Source organism: Chiloscyllium plagiosum, chromosome 31 (assembly GCF_004010195.1).
Source record: "Chiloscyllium plagiosum isolate BGI_BamShark_2017 chromosome 31, ASM401019v2, whole genome shotgun sequence".
Classification (NCBI taxonomy): domain Eukaryota; kingdom Metazoa; phylum Chordata; class Chondrichthyes; order Orectolobiformes; family Hemiscylliidae; genus Chiloscyllium; species Chiloscyllium plagiosum.
In genome coordinates this window covers 26,668,702-26,688,730 of record NC_057740.1, presented here as the reverse complement: position 1 = coordinate 26,688,730, position 20,029 = coordinate 26,668,702, and the positions used below count along the sequence as shown (strand labels likewise).

General features: G+C 40.7%; 1 protein-coding gene and 1 long non-coding RNA gene across 5 annotated transcripts in view; one reads left to right on the top strand and one right to left on the bottom strand.

The window, feature by feature from the left end:
* LOC122565348 (rho GTPase-activating protein 45-like) overlaps window positions 1-20,029 on the bottom strand; it is a 175,295-nt gene that overhangs the window by 48,897 nt on the left and 106,369 nt on the right. For all 3 annotated transcript variants that reach the window (XM_043721229.1, XM_043721227.1, XM_043721228.1), the window contains exons 3-7: window positions 14,786-14,929; window positions 10,089-10,173; window positions 7,392-7,464; window positions 2,902-2,977; window positions 453-590 (exon numbers count right to left, since the gene is read on the bottom strand). In XM_043721229.1, the coding sequence (XP_043577164.1) occupies window positions 453-590; window positions 2,902-2,977; window positions 7,392-7,464; window positions 10,089-10,173; window positions 14,786-14,929 (516 nt within the window). The remainder of the gene's footprint in view (window positions 1-452; window positions 591-2,901; window positions 2,978-7,391; window positions 7,465-10,088; window positions 10,174-14,785; window positions 14,930-20,029) is intronic.
* Window positions 1-20,029, top strand: part of LOC122565350 — a 93,920-nt gene that overhangs the window by 69,786 nt on the left and 4,105 nt on the right. For both annotated transcript variants that reach the window (XR_006316140.1, XR_006316139.1), the window contains one exon: window positions 18,049-18,158. This is a non-coding gene — a long non-coding RNA (uncharacterized LOC122565350). The remainder of the gene's footprint in view (window positions 1-18,048; window positions 18,159-20,029) is intronic.

Sequence of the window (20,029 nt, the reverse complement as noted above, 5' to 3'; positions counted from 1 at the left end):
CTACTCAATTCCTTCAATGTCTATCACTACCTTTAATAGATATGAATTCCAACTCAACTGACTATGTTTTTGGTCATGTTCAGTCCTAGTATCTTTTCCTTGGTTTGACTTGGTGACATATGCTTCTATCTTTAAGGTGCGACAGAAATGAAAGCATTAGAAGGAATTATAATCTCTCGCCACAATGAGGGCTTCTCTACAATCCAGTATATTGGTTGCTCTAATTCATAACTTGTGTTTGATCTTCACTCACCACTAAATCCAATTGTTTGGTCACCACTAGGTATTGACCAAGTTTTCAAGTGACTGGTAACTATTTTGATACAAGTGACCAAAAACATCTTGAAATCTGGACTTGCCAAACAGAAAGCAACACCCACAGGATGATGTGTCCGCATTGTACTACGTCTCTTAGCCAGAATGTAACAATGACAAACCCAACAGTCCCTCACCCAAAGCTGTTCTTTTCTCCAGGTAGCTGATCAGATCTTTCATGTACTTGGAAACGGTTTTGGCATATTGCAAAGCAGCTTCAACACCCCCCTCAGACCTTTGAAGTATTATATCCACTTCTTCTGCAGAAAGACAGCCTAGAATCAGAAATAAACAGAAAGAAGACGAAGAAAAAAAGACATATTTTACTTAGAGTGCTCCACATAAAAGATTCATTTTCAAATGGGTTTCGTGTGAATTGCTTGGATTCTTTGCTTTCTTAAAAGATTACAGCCGCTTTCACAATTGTCACTGCCCAGGGAATACTCAGTTTCTAGATGAATTGAAGAGAACAAGGGATGGAGACTTTATGTACCATGTCTCCCTTCAACAATTCTCTGCCAGAATTTCGATGGACAAGGCTTGGCCTGTGTAGGATGCTGAAGTGGACAGCTCTCTTATTAACATTCAAATGAGCTGAGCTGAGAGAATGAATTCCCTATGGCCTGCCTCAGTTTGCTGTTTGTCCGAACAGGCGAAGTGAAGACCTGAAGGAAGAAGGCTCTGCTGCTGAACTGGGAGCCATAGATTTTACAGGAAATGTTAGCGTGTAGTAAATTTAACTAGGGATCATTAGAGATCGTCGTAGTGTCCTGGCTACTGCCTTCCAGAAAGACCCAAAGCCAGTGGGCAAATGTGCGGCTTGGAGTCCAACAGCTTAAACTCTTAGCACAGCTTTGTGATCCCAGTGAAAATGTGAAGCAACAGCCAAGTGTGTGTATGGCCATGGGAGCAAAAAAAAGCTTATTTGCAGCTCCAGACGTCCAGGGGCAGCACACCAGCAAATAATAGGGGCTGAAACTAAATCTCTTATTCATTTCTGAATGTCCATCACAGAACTGCCTCACGCAAGTTCTTAGTACTGATTTCATGCAACAGTTTTGTTTGATAAGAATTTATTGCGACGATGGAAATCCATTTTCTGACCAGTTGGCTTCAACATCTGTGTACACTTCATAAACTGTCTCAATCAGTTGGCTTGACTGCACCCTGCATCGTAATGACAATGTTTAACCACAGTATTTCAACTACATGATGCATTGATGTAACACCTTGAATGTGGAATAATACCCCACAAGACAATTCATTGGTTTGAACTGAGCCAAGAAAGGGGATGTAGGACATGTGACCAAGGGTTTTTTTTTTGAACAGGTAGGTTTTAAGGCAGCATCTTAAAAGGAGATAGAGAAGGAGAATCAGAGGGCTTTTGGGAGGGAATTACAGAGCTGAGGATGTGGATAGTTTAAGGCATTTCAAGGAATGAAGGAAATGACGGTCAAGAAATCAGAATGGAATGAATACAGATTTCTTTGCAGATTACAAAGGTCGATGATAGGTCTAGAATTACAGCAATAGCACAGAGGAATTACAACACGTGTATGGAAATTTTAATATTGAGGCCCCGGAATACCGATAACATTCTAGTGAATCGCCATTGCATCCTCATATGGTCAACATCTAATTTTTAAAGTTGCAATATGCTGAATGTGTACTGCAGGAGGGTCTATAAAGGGCTCTGTGGGGTTGAAGCACGTGCTCCTCTCCTTTCTAATCTGGCTCGCCTATTAGAACGACAAAAATCCAACCTGCATGCTTGATTTTTGTTTCCACTTAATAACCACATTTTAGTGACTGTGTACACAGACCCCAAAACCTCTTTTGAACTTCTACTGTTTCCAGTGATAAAGGTAGAAGATCAGCAAAGGCAGCATTGGAATAGTCAAGTCAGAAGGTAATAAAGATAACAATGAGAGTTTCAGGAACAGATGGACTCAAACCCAGGTGAAAACAGGCAAGATATTGTATTGCTGGAACACAAAATGCAGAGATTGGGATCCACAAGGATGTTAAAGGTTGGAAAAAGTGAATTCTGCCTGAACCAGTGACCAATAATGGATTTGGCACTAAAAGGAAATGAGATTGTCATGGGGCACAGTGATCCGAATGCTTAATTGGAGGAGATTACTGCTCATCCATGTTAGACAAGCAACCTGACACCACGGAGAGGTCAAGAGAGCTGGTAGTGTGTAGAACTCAGCGTACATGTGGAACTTGATAAGTTTGGTTTCAGATGATGTGTGGAGTTAGTGGGGTAGCCCTGGTGGAGTAGTGCTTATACTTTGGTTCATTGGGCATTTAGGTAATAAGGTGTAATATGTTTGTTTTAAAAAGCTGTGGGGATTTGGCTTCTGGACAGGGAAAGGATCAGGAAGGGAAAGGTAGAAACTGGTGTTTGTTCCCCAAACTGCAGAGAGTTACAATAAGACCCTTGTAAATCTGTGAAAGTCTTTACTGCCTCATTCAATATGATTATTAGTCTGTTACACATGCATGATTTGTTACTTCATGCTTTCAAAAAAATTCTGTGTTTAGTCCATGCTGGCTAAAAGCCACAGAAGTACATATTACCTGAATCACTGAACTCATCCTTCACTTGTACCATATCGCCTTGTACAGCAATTCCACCACAGAGATTCTCCATTGACTGAAAACACACAAAAGGAAATTAGACTTGTGCATAGATGAATGAAGCGAACGTTCAGATCAAATACTAAGATATACTTCCACCTCATCATCTTAGAACAACCATCTTCTGCAAATTATGGATGAGCAAGTTGTGAGGCCTGACCTTTCAATCAGTTATGATATTCACTACACAAAATATAAAACATTCCAGAATGTGATTTAGCCCAGTACTTCGTTCAGGTTCTCCATGAATTCTAATTTACCTTCCTAAGTAAAACTGCATTACTGCGAAAACATTAAAAATGTTGCATCTCCCGAGAAGAAACTAATAGAATTTCAATTTTGCTTTCTTTGCAAGTCAACATTCTTGAATACTGACACAGAGCAACTATTTGCCTTCATAACGAATAGCGATACTTAAGCAACGCACAGATCTGATTTTCTTGTAACTCTACTGCGCAAAGAAGACTATAAAAATATAAATTACCCAGAAGTGATGCAGCAGATGAGCACTGTGTCCAGCTGAAATGGAATAACATGTTGCTATTACAAGCAACTTAAGTTATAAAATCCTGAGCTCCTTGAATCAATCTTTTGTTGGTGGTGATGCAAGATCTTTCATGCTTCTATTTTCAGTTCTAAGTTAATTTAGTTTGAGTTCAAAGTTTCATATTTATTTGAACCTCAAACTGCCCAAACAAGTCTCTTCTAATGAAAGTTCCCACCAGTCTGTGTATTATTTGCTATCTCAGAGACATTGATTGAGCTGTTGCATTTTCCATCATTCTCAGATTTCCATCATTTGCAGTTTTCCTTCTTGTAACACAAGATAAAGCTGGTTGTGTTCGGAGTTTAGTTTGGGTACACACACCCACAGGTATGCAGAGATACATGCACAGTGTTGAGTTAGATTTACTCGGACCACAGTCAGAACGAATGCGAACGCGACACACACACACCTCTGGGTGCTCCATGTTCCTCCCACAGTCCAAAGATGTGCAGGTTAGGTTAATTGGCCATGCTAAATTGCCCATAGTGTTAGGTGCATTAGTCAGGGTGAAGGTATGGAAATGGGTCTGGGTGGTTGCTCTTCAGAGGGTCAGTGTGGACTTGTTGGGTTGAAGAGCCTGTTTCCACACTGGAGGGATCTAACCAATAGCTAGGCTAAGAAGCAGTCAGATATTAATGATCACTTATTATGTTTTGAGCATGTATCTTGTGTCTTGCAGTACATATGTCATTTTCCTCTCCCACTGTTTCGTTCACCTGTCTTGATGGACTCTACAGAACTATGAGATTATACCTTTATAGCTGTTGGCAATAATCTGCCACTGACACCATCCTGTAGTGGAGTTTTGGGAGGCTGGTTCAGTTGGAATATCAGTTGAAGTGTGGCAAAACAAACAAAAACAAAAACAAAAAAGTATACTGGAACCAAAAAAGCCTTTCATAAGAAGAATACAGCCAATTTTTCACCGTGAGAAAAAAAAGCATTTGAATTTTTGGTGCAATAGATAGGGCTATTTTCCTCCTGCTGGATGTATATAATACAGTGCTTTGGAGCTATACAAGATGGTTAAGAACAACATTAATACCAACAGAAAACAGACAGGAGGCATTTCAAACTTTTCATGCAACAAGTACATTCTCCATCCTAATTACATACCTCAACACACATTCACTCAGGTACAGATCAATATGCAGTAAACATATCTGTATCTGTCACTGACAACACCTTGTGAATTCCAAATTTCCTCACCTTAGGGAGCAGCAAGAGGGATCATCTTGAGGTAAAAGAATCTCTCTGTGTCTGAGCTACCCACGTCTTTGACAGTGATCACAGTCTTGGAGGAATTCGCTGATCACAGCGAGGGTTCAAATTAATGTCAGTCTCCAAATTAATGTCAGTCTCCGAATTAAGGTAGATGAGATGACAACAAAAGAGAAGTCACCTCCTCCTAAACCTTATCCAGTAACAATACAATGTGCGAGTCTGCAATCATCCTCTGTCCCTACAGAACGCAAGTGATTACTTGCAGGAGTTGCATCTTCGCAAAAAAAACTAAATAAAGCAGCAAGGGTGTTACCATCTTTGTAATTACTTTCAATGCTTGGAGAACATTTTGACCAAAGCAGACTGTCGTTGACTTGATGTTACTGTAGCTTGAAGACTGTAAAAGGACACCCTGTGCCTGAACTGTAAGTCCTGCAATGGAATTACATTATTTCCTCAGCCAAATACGATGGCTTACTAATGACACTATTAACTTCTTAACAGAAAAAGGTTATTTGATTTCATTTCAAACTTAGTGGAAATATTCAGACTCTTTGGAAATAATACACTCAACTCCAAAAGGTCAGGAAAATCAAGTAAAATGAGAAGATGTTTTCAGCAGGGCTGGACAACAATTGGTGTGATGGGATCATGTTGTCACTGTTAGACTGCCTCAATTCACAGGATACTGGCATCAGTGCGATTTCTTTCAGAAACATACATGTCAAACCCATCCTATTTCTTAGGTGTCAACCATGTGACACTGCCTTTTAAGCTTGTAGGCAGGAAACAGAACTCTGCCAACATCTCAGTTCACCAACTGTAGCTGAAAAGGTGTTTTCAGTGGTGCCTCCATCTCACCTCTTAAGAATAAGGTCAGGTCTGAGAATTGACAATAATTCACCCCGTATTACATAACTTGTGACAAGTGTAATTGTGGCTTTACTGCTAGGGTAACCTCACAGGGAAAGGAGTTAGGAGTCAGATAAGACCCAAAGGCCTCAAGTTTTCAAAATATTTCCTGGCAAGGCCAAGACGAACGAGAATGTTCCTCCCAAAGTTTTACTCTCCTGGGTCCCTACTCCTGGAAGTCATTTCCCCTTCCCAGTCTGCTCGCTCAAGTGAGGAAGCTTGTTCCCCAGTGATAGTATGCTGCATTTCATCTTGTGCTCCTGTCCATAAGAACAGGTCAAATAGGGAGAAATGGAAGCAACAGGCCATTCAGTCTATCAAGCCTGCTTTGTCAATGTATACAATCAGTGTTGATCTAATTGAAGTTGTAACTCCACTTTGCAGCTTGCTGCCCTTGCAGGCTCACCCCCAATAAACCTCGACTCCCTTGTTAAATTGAACCAATCAGAGCAGGGAAACCCACTGCAGGAGCCATGCAAGTGAGGCCCAGTATTCCCACATCTCACACACCATACACAGTTAAAACTAGAGTTATATTTCAGCACTAAATCCAAATGGCTCATTTACAGGCATGTGCCATTTTAAAGGTAACAGAATCAATTTGATATCTTCAGCTGGTCCATAATTCATGCTTCTGAAAGCCCTTTACACTGTAAAGTGAAAATTCACTTGTCCATTGATGACAGTGCTAATCTTGTTAACAAGAGATTGCATTTGTGCAGCATCTTTAACATAGCCAAAGCATCCCAAGAAGCTTCATAGAGGCATAAACACAAAAACAGAAGTTTTGGTACAATGTGGGAGGTGGACAATAAAAGGTTCAGATAAAGAGGTTGATTTTAAGAATGGGCTTAAAAGAAAAAGGGAGAGTTAAGGACAACAGCAAATTACAAAGAATGGGCTTATTGGATGAAAGCACAATTAACAAATAGAGGGGGTGTTTCAGAGACCAGCCATAGAGGGTAGAATGGAATAGGGAAAAGGAGGCGATTAAGAGGCATTCCATCTTATAAAGTGAATGTTCAGCTGTAAATGATATGGAATTGTTCTTTTTAATCATAACTCTGAACAGAAACGTCCTCCAACACTGAAGACTGGTTGTTATCTTGGGTGGTTAACAGGATTTACATCGAGGTTATATAAACATTTGAAAGGAATCCTGCAGTGGTGAACAGGCCACAGGTTCAATATGGCCGTTGCAATTGAATTGGAACCTAATTTAGTTTCCAACCCAAAGACTTGCTTGACAATAATTAACTGTACAAAGCAAAGATAAAATTAAATTTTGTCTCCAAAGTGTTTAACTAAAATATTAAAAGGTAAACCATTTTGTAGTAGAATGGATTTAGTTTGTGGAACGTGACCTCATGTTGACCCAGACTTTCCCAGATAAACCTGGTTGTTATTTAATTGCTTCATGGACATTGAAAAATTGTGCACAGAGACATTAGGAAGTCACTGAGCTCGAAAACTAAAGGCAATGCATTAGGAATAAATCCCTTTAATGTGCAACGTCTGGAAACAAAACCTTAGGAGTAAAAACCTTTGACTGACACTCAGTGCCATCTTTGGAGAGGTCATTTACAATTCTGGTGATTCAAAACTCTTCAGCAGAAATAATGGCCAGAATTTACAAAGTTTGACCAGAAATTAATCAACAAAGATTAGACAAACAAACTTTCATAAGTGGTTAGTGCACACAGGCAAAGAGATCTTTGCAGCACATTGACTCATTCCATAAACTCACCCTGCATTTATCTGTTGGTGGCAATGATAATAGAGTAGTGCTGTCCACCTCTCCCATCAGGAATTCAGAGACACTACCAAAGAGGAAACAGTGATTAAAGCAACCAATAAACTCAAACTCCACATTTCTATTTGCATAATTTTAAAAAAAAATCCTCCTACACAGTTAGATTCACTTCCCTTCACCAATGCTCCAGCCAGAAGATCAACTGGACGTTTACTCCTAGATCCACAAATGCTCCTAATAACCTGATTAGCAGGGTATCCACAAGAACAACTTGGGTTGACTCTCTCTGAATCTTTTCTCCCTGCAGTGTGGGACATTCCTTTCACTAAGCACCTTCTCCATTCACCACCCCCCTCCCCCCCTCCCCGCCTCCATCCCCCCAGAAAAGGTGGGGATCTCTCTTCAGTGGGAATTCAAAAACCAATATTTCACCATCATGTTGTAGAGGCTCTCAGCGTCAGTGTTAAAACATATCACTATCTTCAATGCTAAGACTACAAGCAAGTAAGCAGGTGAGTACATTACTTACTACAGCAGACACACACACAACAGTAATGATATGACAAAGACTACTCTCATTGTTCAAATTGTCCACAGGCCAACACTTCATTGGTGACCTATCCAAACCAAGATGGTCAGATCTGTTCTTTAGTTTGTACTGAGTTAAGTGGTCTTCTGGATGAACAAAGGGTATGATAGTGGTTTCAGCATTTCTTGGATATGAAAGGGGTGAGAAAACCTTCAAAGGCTTCCACTCTGGGGTGAGGGAGACACTATGCAATAACATAAAGTGGGCAATACAGTATCGATAGCCTCTTCTGCCCATTTTAAATTAATTGACACATCTTACACAGTTAACATTGTAAAGAATGAATGGCATTCAAGTGCTATATAGTGGCCTCTATTGGAATTGTTTGGGTATGGCCAATAAGCAGGGACAGAAATAGCAACGACGTTTCACACGATGGCACCGTTGCTCAAGATGATGCATTAAATCTCTAAAATTGCCTCCATGGCCTATTGTTTTATTGCCGTTAATTAAATTCCAATCATATACAACATTCTTCTCATTTACATTTTGAAAGTTAACTCACAGCAAAAGAGCCACAAAGTCCAAGATGGAGCAAATTGATGTCTCAGTAAATCACCTTTCTCTATGTGTACTACACATGCACTACAAAGGTAAAGTCACTGTAGTTTTACTGTCTCTCATTAGAGAGAGGTGCCTGGTGGTGGTTTAACCATACCTCAAGCAAGGGGAGGAGATTGAGAAGGAGAGTCCTTCATGGTAAATCCAAACTACAGGAATTGAACCCATCTATTGACATCACTCTGCATCACAAATTAGAGAACTGAGCTAAACTAGTATGGCCTCCCTCTGTGCTCAAAATCCTGTGGGCCTGATTTTAAAGATTAGGTTTACAAACTAGTTAAAATTGGACTTCAGAATTCTATCAGATCATTTCAATGTTTCAGCAAAAATATAAAAACTGTAATTGATTTGAGGAGGGCCAATGGGTTGCAACCAAACATGCCGATTTTTGATACCTCCTGTTTAGTGAAGCCGTATCTGAATATAAACAGAGCATTATTATTATTTTCAAGTACAAAGTCTGGACAACACAGCCTTTGTAACATATTCCACATTCACAGAAAAATCACAGAAAGAAACATTCACAATATCATGTAGACTTGCAACTTCCAGAAGTAAAAATCAAAAACCTGCATTTTAAATGTTTTGTTTCTTTTTAATAAAAACAGGGAATGTACTCACGTTATCTTTCTTTTCATTCTGATTGGTCACTGCTAGGCCCATGGCCAGTAACATCATCTACTCAGCATAGACCAATGAGAATGCAAAAGCAAAAGCAGAAATAAAACAAGAAATAGGATGTGGGTTCTCAACAGCATTCCACAAAGTATACAACACAGAAAGAGACCATTCAGCCAAAATATTCTATGGTACACACAAGCTTCCCCCCCCCCCAGTTTATCTCAATAACCTTGGTTGAATACCCTTCCATATCTTTCTTGGTTATGTACTAACCTGGGTTTCCCTTGAGAGCATCTATGCTATTCACCTCAACAGCTGGTAGCAAGCACCTTATTCAAATCAGCAGGCTAAAAAAGAATTGTGATGCAACTGCTGGTTATGTTTCCACAGCTCATCCCATACCTTGAAACACACAAAGCTCAATCTGTCTCCCAGACCACCCTCCTGCCACTGTCTTCCCTCTTACTCTGCCCCTCAACTTCACCTTCAGGTTTCTGGTAATCAGGATTTGGCTAATGGCAAGAACACAAGTTGTCCTAAATACATCAATGGGGTTCATTGTCAATCCACAATAATTTAGTGACTACTTTTGAAAAACTAGGAGAAAGTGAGGACTGCAGATGCTGGAGGTCAGAGCTGAAAACTGTGTTGCTGGAAAAGCGCAGCAGGTCAGGCAGCTAATGCCCGAAATGTCAATTTGCCTGCTCCTTGGATGTTGCCTGACCTGCTGCGCTTTTCCAGCAACACATTTTTCAGCTACTTTTGAAAAACATCAACATGATGGAGCCATGAGACAGTTACACAATCTTGATTTAAGCAGTAAAGTCTTAAATTACCATAATATTTAATTCCACCTCTTTACAATCAGTTGTCTTGTTGAAACTTCTGTGGCAGCTGCCAATCGACAATTTACTTACTTGCTGCTAAATGCCACTGCTATTGTCTCAATTGCCTTCTCAAACTCCTTCTTATCATTCTCATTGTTAGATTCATAATGGAAGCCTGTAGGAAGAAGAGGCAAATGTTTTAATGGATATAGCTCCTTACTTAAAAGCAAGTTATATTTAAACAGGGATTGGCGCAAGTTTGGAATAGCAAGCCAACAGTCCGATGGAACAAGGGTGCAACACAATGCTCGTTTTCAATATTCATTACATTTCTAAGTATCTACTTTTTAGATTAGATTAGATTCCCTACAATGTGGAAACAGGCCCTTTGGCCCAACAAGTCCACACCGACCCTCCGAAGAGTAACCCACCCAGACCTATTTCCCTCTGATAACACTATGGGCAATTTAGCATGGCCAATTCAGCTGCCCTGCACATCTTTGGACTGTGGGAGGAAAGCGGAGCACCAGGAGGAAACCCACGCAGACACAGGGAGAATGTGCAAACTCCACACAGACAGTCACCTGAGGCTAGAATTGAACCTGAGACCTGGTGCTGTGAGGCAGCAGTGCTAACCACTGAGCCACCATGCCGCCTTGCTCCAAACATTTCTGGAATGATGAGGGAAGCTTTTTAATGGAAAATCAGCAAGAAATCTAAACTGTTGGGAAAGCCTCTGCTGGAGTTAGAATAGCAGAATATTATCCCTGGACCAGGCGTCAATCCAATTCAGGATAATGGCATCATCTTTCCTTCTCTCAAATCCCAAATTCAAAAAAGTGTCAACAGCTCGAATCCATTTGCCAAAAAGAGCTACCATCAGGCAGCAACACACCAACATGGCAACTGAACGTCACTGTGGCTAACAGAGCAGCAAGCAGCTGGATTAGGGAATCATCGAAAGGGAATAACAAACAGGTCAGCTCTTCCATCAGTCTGTGGACTTGTTCAAAATTCCAACCATTAAACCTTAAAGGACTCCATGTGCTGAGCATATACAATGTTGCGACTCAGCCTTACAATTTGTCTGCTGTAAGTTCTAAATGTTGTAGACGCCAAAATCAGCTGTTTTGCTGGAATGTATTTCCCTGTTTTTAAGTAAATGAATCCACAAAAGTTAGTCTATTTGATTGATTATTAGACCATCACCATTAACATGACAGGGGTGGGGGAAGGGAGGGGGGGTTGCTGACTGAAAGAACCTGATTAGCCTTGAGATGTCTTTTAATCAGCCTGATGGTTGAAATAATTCAGTTGGGAGAGCATTAGAGCAAAATCATAAGGTCCCTGGCCCAATCCTGGGTTTCACCAGCAAATTCATTTAACAGATTGATTAGAAAAATCATTGGGCTGATGATGTTGTGGGGGTTTGCAACCACGCTAGGTCCTCAGCAGAAACACTGCTGCACCTGGAACAGGGTCAGGCATGCCTGTATTTTTGAGCCCACCTACCTTCATTTTGTATCTTGAGTCAGTCCAAAATGAATCCAGTTTCTACTCCACTTTGAAACTAGTCCATCAGGGTAAAGCCTGGAAACCTTTTCGAAAGAATTCTTCCACATAGTTTGCCAAGTTTTCTCCAGACACACTTACAAAGTTTAATGGAGTTCGTTTGCTCAGTTAATTGAAGGTGTGGCTTGTCACGTAGAGCCCATAAAGTGGATTCAATTCCCATGCAGGTTGAGGTTACAGGGTTAGTGGTCATGTCACTGGACTAGTAGTCAAGAATCTCTTGGGTCATGGGTTCAAATTTCTCCCATGGCTTCAATAAAAATGCTGGGTTCACTAAAGAAATCTGGAATCAAAGTTGCTTTTCAGGCAGCACGGTGGCTCAGTGGTTAGCACTGCTGCCTCACAGCAGCAGGGACCCAGGTTCAATTCCCACCTTGGGTGACTGCTTGTGTGGAGTTTGCACGGGTCTGCATGGGTTTCGTCCAGGTGCTCCGCTTTCCTCCCACAGATGTGCAAATCACAGATGTGCAAGACTCCAAAGATGTGCAAATCAAGTGAATTGGCCATGCTAAATTGCCCATAGTATCAGGTGCATTATCAAGGGTAAATATGGGGTATGGGTCTGGATGAGTTACTCTTCGGAGGGTCGGTGTGGACTTGTTGGGCCGAAGGGCCTGTTCCCATTCTGTAGGGAATCTAATGTTTCAGTGGTTAGCATTGCTGTCTCACAGCGCCAGGGACCCGGATTCAATTCCATCCTTGCACGACTGTGTGGAGTTTGCACGTTCTCCCCGTGTCAGCATGGGCTTCTGCCAGCTGCTCCGGTTTCCTCCCACAGTCTAAAGATATGTAGGTTAGGTGGATTGGACATGCTAAATTGCCCCATAGTGTCCAGGGATACATCTGAGATGGGTTGCTGAGCTTTGAAAGCCCTGCTCCCCACCACTGTAAAGTGGGCAGGGTACCTTTCTCCATGCCTGTGTGAAAACCCCAGGGCACCTTTGGACTCCAGACACAGGTTCCAATAAGGAAATTGAGCTCTAAATGTTGAAGATGTGCAAACAGTTAGACTAACTATTGTCTACAGACTATATACACCACTGCTCAATTAGGATTGGTTGAAGCACCGCAATTATTCTTTGTTCCAAGTTATTTAAATAACACAACAGTATGGAACAATGGCTCAAATAGCAACCACACCCTAGCATCCCCCAGGAGAGATGTTTATAAAACTTTACAGGATTAGTATTAACTTCCTGTTATTCACTCTTTCCCATCACAGTTTCATCATCATTTCCAAACATAAGCTAATATGAAGCCTTACTGACAATACAAGGCAGATTAGAAACAGCAAATTTCATACCAGATTCTGAGTCCAACATTATGCTTATTGCCATTGCAATACGGTTACACAGGGAAACGTTTGAATGCAAGACAGAAAATGGAAAGGGCTAATACAAGCACATATCCAAGATATTTCTATAAGCAATGCAATAATTTTGTATTTGTACACTGTCTTTAATGTAGAAAAATAATTTTATAACAATTTTTCATTATAGGCGAAGTCAAAAGTCATACAACTCCAGGTTGTAGTCCAACAGGTTTATTTAAAATCACAAGGTGTCCACCTCACCTGATAATGGGGCATCACGCCAAAAGCTTGTGATTTTAAATAAATCTGTTAGATTTTAATCTGGTGTCATGTGACTTCAACACCAGCATTGCCGTATCATCATTATAGGCAGTATTAGCAAGAACAACAAAAATATTGGAGGAAAAGCATTTTAATTAGTGTGATAAGAAGAGGGAGAGAGAGCGAGACACAGACATTCACAGAGACCCAGAGAGAGCCACAGAGACAGACAGAGAGAGAGAGAGAGATAAAGAGAGAGACACAAATGGAGAGACAGAGAGACAGCGACACAGACACAGACAGAAAGAGACAGCAAAGTAGAAAGATAGAGGGGCTGAGGGAGAGGGTTTCAGAGCATGGGTCAGGACATCTGACTGTACATGAATAAAGCAGAGGTAAAGGAATAGGGAAATGCAGAGGTGAAAGAATAGGGAAATGCACAAGAGGGCAGAGTTGGAGAGCTCTGTGCAGAGCTTTAAAACTGAAGAACATTGAGAATTGGAGGGGCAAGATTGAGGAAGAACCAAAATTGAAAGCGCAGATTATAAATTGGTTCCATGTTCTCCAACACCACCAAGGTTGGCCAGTAATACAGAGAAGATGTAAGACAGTGGGATGGATACTTTCTCTTATCATTTTGTGCAGAAAAATATGATTGCAGTGAAATGCCATTCCATTTGTACTCAGTATCATGGTAGAACATCAAATATTAGACAGTAATTCAATACAGCATTCTTGGAGAATTCTTAGTCCAGCACAGTATCAATTTATTGTTTACCCTCTACTTATTAATATGTAATCTTTCATACAATAATGTTAACTCAAGCAAATGTACATGAATGGATTGGGGTGCAGTAATTACAAATGGTATTTTTTTTTAATAAGCATGTTGGAGAGATCCTGACAGTTTTCTTGGGAAATGCAGTTACCAGTGGGTGTATTACAAAGGAATCAAAGAGTCTTTGAATCTAATTACAATGTCACTGAATGACACTGCCTTAATTCAAATGTGATGTTATGTTTATATCCAAGGGATGACTATTGAGGAACAGAACAAATCATGATTAAGTAAAGCACTTACATGGTTTAAAAAGTCCCTGAAATCTTGTCAGCCCGCCCTGCCTCAGGATTAGTGGTGTTCAAGGGTCATGGCAACTTGCCCAGTTTTCCATTCTGTCTATTTACAGCTGAGCACCAAAAAAAATGATCGCCCAAAGCAACACCCCCAGACAAACAGCAGATATGATCCCCATTAAAATCAAACACCTCCTCAACACTTGATAGAGTCTCAAACATAACTGTCAAGTTGTCAACTAACCTGAACTATACAGCAAACATAAGCATCAATCCTGCAGTATGCTATTAAATTCACAACCTTTCATTCAGTGGCATTTGAACTCTTGACCCAAGCGTATTGAAAGAGTCCCACGCCACCTGTAATCCGTGTGTGTCCTGCCCTGAGGTAAGAGGGACAGCTGCAAGGGTTGACTCGATTTGCTCCATGAACCCAAACAATGATGATCCCTGCAGGATGTCCCTGTATCTTTCTCGCCTCCCTTTAAATATTCACATTATCTTTCAGATCAATGGGTTACTTTGTGAATATTAGGCTAATTGCACTTGAGCCTTTCCCCCCTCCTACCTTTCACTTTTGAAATCAATGTGCCTGCAGCAGTCAGGGTTTCCACGGTGTTCAGAAGGGGATACTTGTTGATGACTTGTCGCAGGATCCTCAACATTTCGCCAAGGCACTCGTGAGCGATTGGTCGGCGGGTTTCCGTTTTGTCTGTGGGGAAAAGAAGTCAAAGTCCAAAGTTAGCATGGCATAAGTTAAAAAAAATTAATTCACAGAACAAAGGCATCACTGTCTAGGCCAGCATTTATTGCCCATCGCTAACTGAGTTAAGAGTCAACCACATTGCTGTGGTTCTGGAGTCACGTGTAGGCCAACCCAGGTGAGGACGGCAGTTTCCTTCCATGAAGGACGTTCGTGAACCAGATGGGTTTTTCCGACAATTGACAACAGTTTCATGGTCATCAGTAGACTTTTGACTCCAAGTTTTTAGAGAATTTAATTTCCACCATCAGCCATGGCAGGAATCGAACCGAGGTCTCTGGACTAATAGTCCAGCAATATTACCACAAAGTCATCATCTCGCCAATTTGGTGTGGATTCCAATGGATCATCAATTCATTTTCAACATCAAAGACAACACGATCAGCAGCCCTCACATTATCCCTCTGTAAACCGGGCTGGTCCTGCCTCTGGAATTTTCATGCCTAATTCTGGCTTCCTGTGTATTTCTGGTTTCCACCACTCCACTCTCTCAAGCTCTGGAATTCTTTCCTTAAAGATTTCCTTGAAATTTCTACTTAGAATCTACTACTTGCTTCAAAGTATTAGTTACCTGTCCTAACATCTTGATAGCTCGGTGTCAAATTTAATCTGACAACTCTCCTGTGACACAATTTACAACATTTTATTATTGTTTCCAAGCGCAGCTGATAATTGTATGCAATGAAAGATGCCTGCAAGCCTTCTGGCAGTGTCCCCTTAACAATCCATTGTCATAGAATCCTTAGAGTATGGAAAAAGGCCATTCAGCCCATTAAATCTGCAGCAACTTGCAGATAGGTCCCACCCGATCCCCATGACGCACCCCTCATTTCCCACAACTATTCCACCTAACCTGCACATCCCTGGACATTACATGGACTGGACAATCTAATATGGCTAATCCATTTAACCTGTACATCTTTGGACTGTGTGAGGAAACCCACACAGACACCAGGAGAATGTACAAAACTCCAAACAGACAGTTGCCCGAGGCTAGAATTGAACCCTGATCCCTAGCGCTGTGAGAAAGTAGTGCTAACCACTGAGCCACCATGCCACCCAACACTTCAAATACCTGTATAGGATATTTTTAACATGTCAAACACAGAAATTATTTGTCTCTGCCCAGTAAATGCTCATTTAACAACAGGTCATTGACCTGGTGTATGAAGCTTTAGACAGAATAGAATGTAATTCCTTGTCCAGGTACATTCCAGCCTTAGTTCTGGCTTTTGGGTCAGTGCAAGTGCTTCAGTAGTAGATCAGGAGCAAGTTCGAAAGTGAGACAGCAAATGGCCTTGTGTACTCTGGAAACTAAACTCAAGGGAAGCAAACTTTCTCAATGGAGGAATAGAGAATAGGGGGCTCTTAAATAAAGCAAATTACAAAAAAAAAGTGCCAAGATACAGAGGTGAATTTAGTACGAGGAATAATAAAGTTTTGGAGTAATTCAGGAGGTGCTGCCATACCCAATACTGACTTTTTCCAACACTCCAACACTGTTTTGTCTCAAATCTCCAGCACCCACCATTCTTAGTTTTAGTTTAGAGGTGCATTTGGTGTTTGGAGAGAATGAACTCAGAGTGAAGTGGCAGCCAGTTTCTTTAACATAGAACATAGATGTTAAAGACTTTCCCATTGTAAGTTTGTCAACTTGAGACCAGTAATAGGAAAGTGGATAAATTACAATTGGTAGCTAATGTGCAACTTAAAATTTTCTTGACTGAAAGAATTCAGAGGAGGAATGACTAAGTTACCTTCAGCTCAATAAGGATGATTTCCAGAGCTGAGCTGCACTAGTTCACAAGTCAATCCATCAGGCTCCTTTTTTTAATTTATTGCAACCATATACTTTCTTCATAAAAATAAATCTTAATGTACATGTACAGTTAATGAAGCCATTCAGATCTATACTCTCTTTATTACACAGAACAAATTAAGCCTTGGTGTTCACCATTCTCTATATTTATACCCAACCTCTTGGCATTTAGCTGAGGCATCGGCAGAGCCCAAAACAGTTTTATTGCATAAATATACTTTCTTAATAAAAATAAATCTTTATGGTCATGTACTGTCGATCCTAACGGTCGAGTCAGATAGTGTAACTTGTGTTGTCTTGTTGACACTAATGGATGATGATTCCTCACCTGCCATTAAACTGGAAAGTAGGTAGATCAACTTGAAAGCAGCCAATTATCATCTCGGGAGACTAGATTCTCTCACTCCCAGTTTGGTTTACTTCAGATTTTTCCTTGCACTAGAGACTAAGTGCTAAAATTGTAGGCTAGCCTGGACAGGATTGCAATTATTTTCAGTCAACTCAGTAACTTGCTTTTGAAAAAAATAATGCTCTTAAAACAAAACCTAGATTTTCATAATGTTTTTCACAGCTACTGGGAGACTCACGAGTGTTTCACAGCTAATGAGGTACTTTTTAAAAAGTGTAGTCACTGTTGTAATGTGGGGATATGTACATGTAAAAGTCAAAATTCCACAAATGAGGTGCTTAAAATGCTGAAGATATTGACAGGATTGTCACTTAGCTATTTTGAAATTTCTGCCTCTTTAGACTTTCCAGGTTTTACAAGCATCAAACTGCAGGTTTCTTTTGAAATATTAATTGCTGCAGCAAGTGTCAACATACAGCGTCAGAACAAACAGACATAGATTCTGTAATACTTGTAATAGATAAAATTCAAGCAAAACATACATCTGTTACAAAGTAAAATATAAAGTGCCATGAAAGCTTGGATGACCATTTTAATTGTGGACACGTCAGTCAAGTTTTACCCTGATTAAGGGATTGTATTGCGATTTCAACTGTTCTCGTCCTCTACATAAGTATCACAGAAACACCTTAAAAAATGAAATGTCTCTGGACTGCAGAGAAAGGAAAAAGGAACGGGTGAAGATTTGGATCGCGGAGGTGTGCAGGGCAGGAAGAAAAAGAAAGAGTCAAAATGACAGTCCTGACAAAAGGTCACTGGAGTCAAAACATTAATTTCTTTCCTCTCTACAGATGCTGCCAGACCTGCTGAGTTTCTACGTTATTTTCTGTTTTGTTTCAGATTTCCAGCATCTACAGTTGTTTTCTTGAAAATGAGAGGCTTTGAGTGCAGACAGGGAGATGGACATACAGGGCTGGAGTAAGCCCAAAAGCAAGTGTTCTGCACAGCAGGTGGGAAAGGGTGGAACTGGTGTTATGGTTATGGGGGGGGTGGTCAGGAAAACCAGAAGAACAGGTTTGCAAAATTTAAAACTGAGGATTTCTTTGGTTTTTGTGCCACCTCCTCCCCACACCCTTCCAATCCTCTCTCTCACCACATGCTCACTCAGTGGAATTCCTGCCTACAGTCAGACAGACTGGAGTCCTCACAGAAACCTGCTCTGCAAGGTCAAAACCTGGGATGGTGGCAACAGTTGTGTGGAGCTTGAATGATGGTGGGAGAGGGCCTGGGGCGGAAAGCAGAGAGACCATGGGGGCGGGAGTTACTGGATAATTTATTAGACCTGGAGGAAACACCCCTGCTCAACCAGGGTTATAAGCTGTGCTGTGAAAGGTACTTGCCATCTATAAATTCAGCACTTCTTGCTCCCTTGTAACTGCTATGTTTCCCCAGGCCTGGGAAACCCAACCAAACATAGTGAGAAGTGAAATAACCATTAAAACGAATGCGGTACACTGTTCAACACAGGAATAAGAGTGACCAGGCCAAGTTACACCACACAAGGCAGATGCAACTTCAATGCAATAGAAAAGAACTCTGGTGACATTTGTGGTTTTAGATGCTTCTATATTACTGATAAAACTTCAGGAGATTAATCTGAAAGACAAAGAGTGTGTTGCTCCTCTGCATTTGGGTTTGAAATGCAGGCAGTACCAATGGACACCAGTTTCAAAATGTAGACCCTGAGACATTGTTTTAACCCAGACTGACTGTGGTATTTGTATTCATCTTGTACTGACTGGATGACATCGTATTCTACATTTACATCAAAATGTCAGCACAGAGATTGTGCGGTCACACAAAAACCCATCGACTTCCTCCTCCACCATATTATCCTCCACAGTACATCTCCTGCTGAAACATCCATTCATCTGGCTTAGATTTCTCAGGTATTCTCCTGCACAGCCTTCCAAAATTCATCTTCCAAAAACTGCAATATGTTATGTCCTAACCAGCACAAAATCCTGTTCACATATCACTGACCTACCAGAGTCTCAAGCCTAATATTCTCAGGCTTGTGTTCAAATCCCTTCATGGTCTCATTTTGAATCCCTACCTCTGTTTGATGTTAGAACATTCCAAGTCTGTTCCTCAGATTATAGTCTATAGTCTTCTTTGTTGTTCACCATCACTGGTTGTACCTTCAATTGGTTCAGCTCCATTCTCTGAAGTCATTATCTCCCTAGCTCCCTTCGAAACCCTTTCTGGGTATTAATTCAAGTTGTTCTTTGACTCAACACCCTTACTCTCTCTTTAATTGCTAAAACTGCCTTTTAGAAGTTAAAACGCTGCTCTATAAATATAATTACTGTTACCACTGGTTTTCCTGGGCCCAGATTAAGTGGGAAGATCCCATAAACTAAGCAGTATAACTAACAGCAGCACAAGAACAAGATAAAGGCAATTTTTATTTAATCATATGCACTTGCCTACAGGGTGAATAATTAATGACGGGAGGTAACAATTAAAAACAAAACTTGAGCTATTCTACATAACATACACAATCCAAATATCTTGGAGTTCCAGAGAGCACTGTGAACCAAATTAAAACCCTTTCATTACTATAACTACCTGCAACTCACTCTATTTTGCACCAAAGTTTCACTGTTTACAGATGCGTAGCGTTCTTTGTTGTAGAAAAGTGTAATGATAGAATTAAGATAGTACAACTTGAAATTAAAGCATGCATCAATCTTTTTAAGCCAATGCAAGTCCACTGACATGCAAGAAATGTCATCATTGTGCCTTGGTTTCAAAACTGACTCTAGTAATTTGACTCTAGTTATCAAAAATGTCTTCTGTCCCCATTTATATGAGGTTG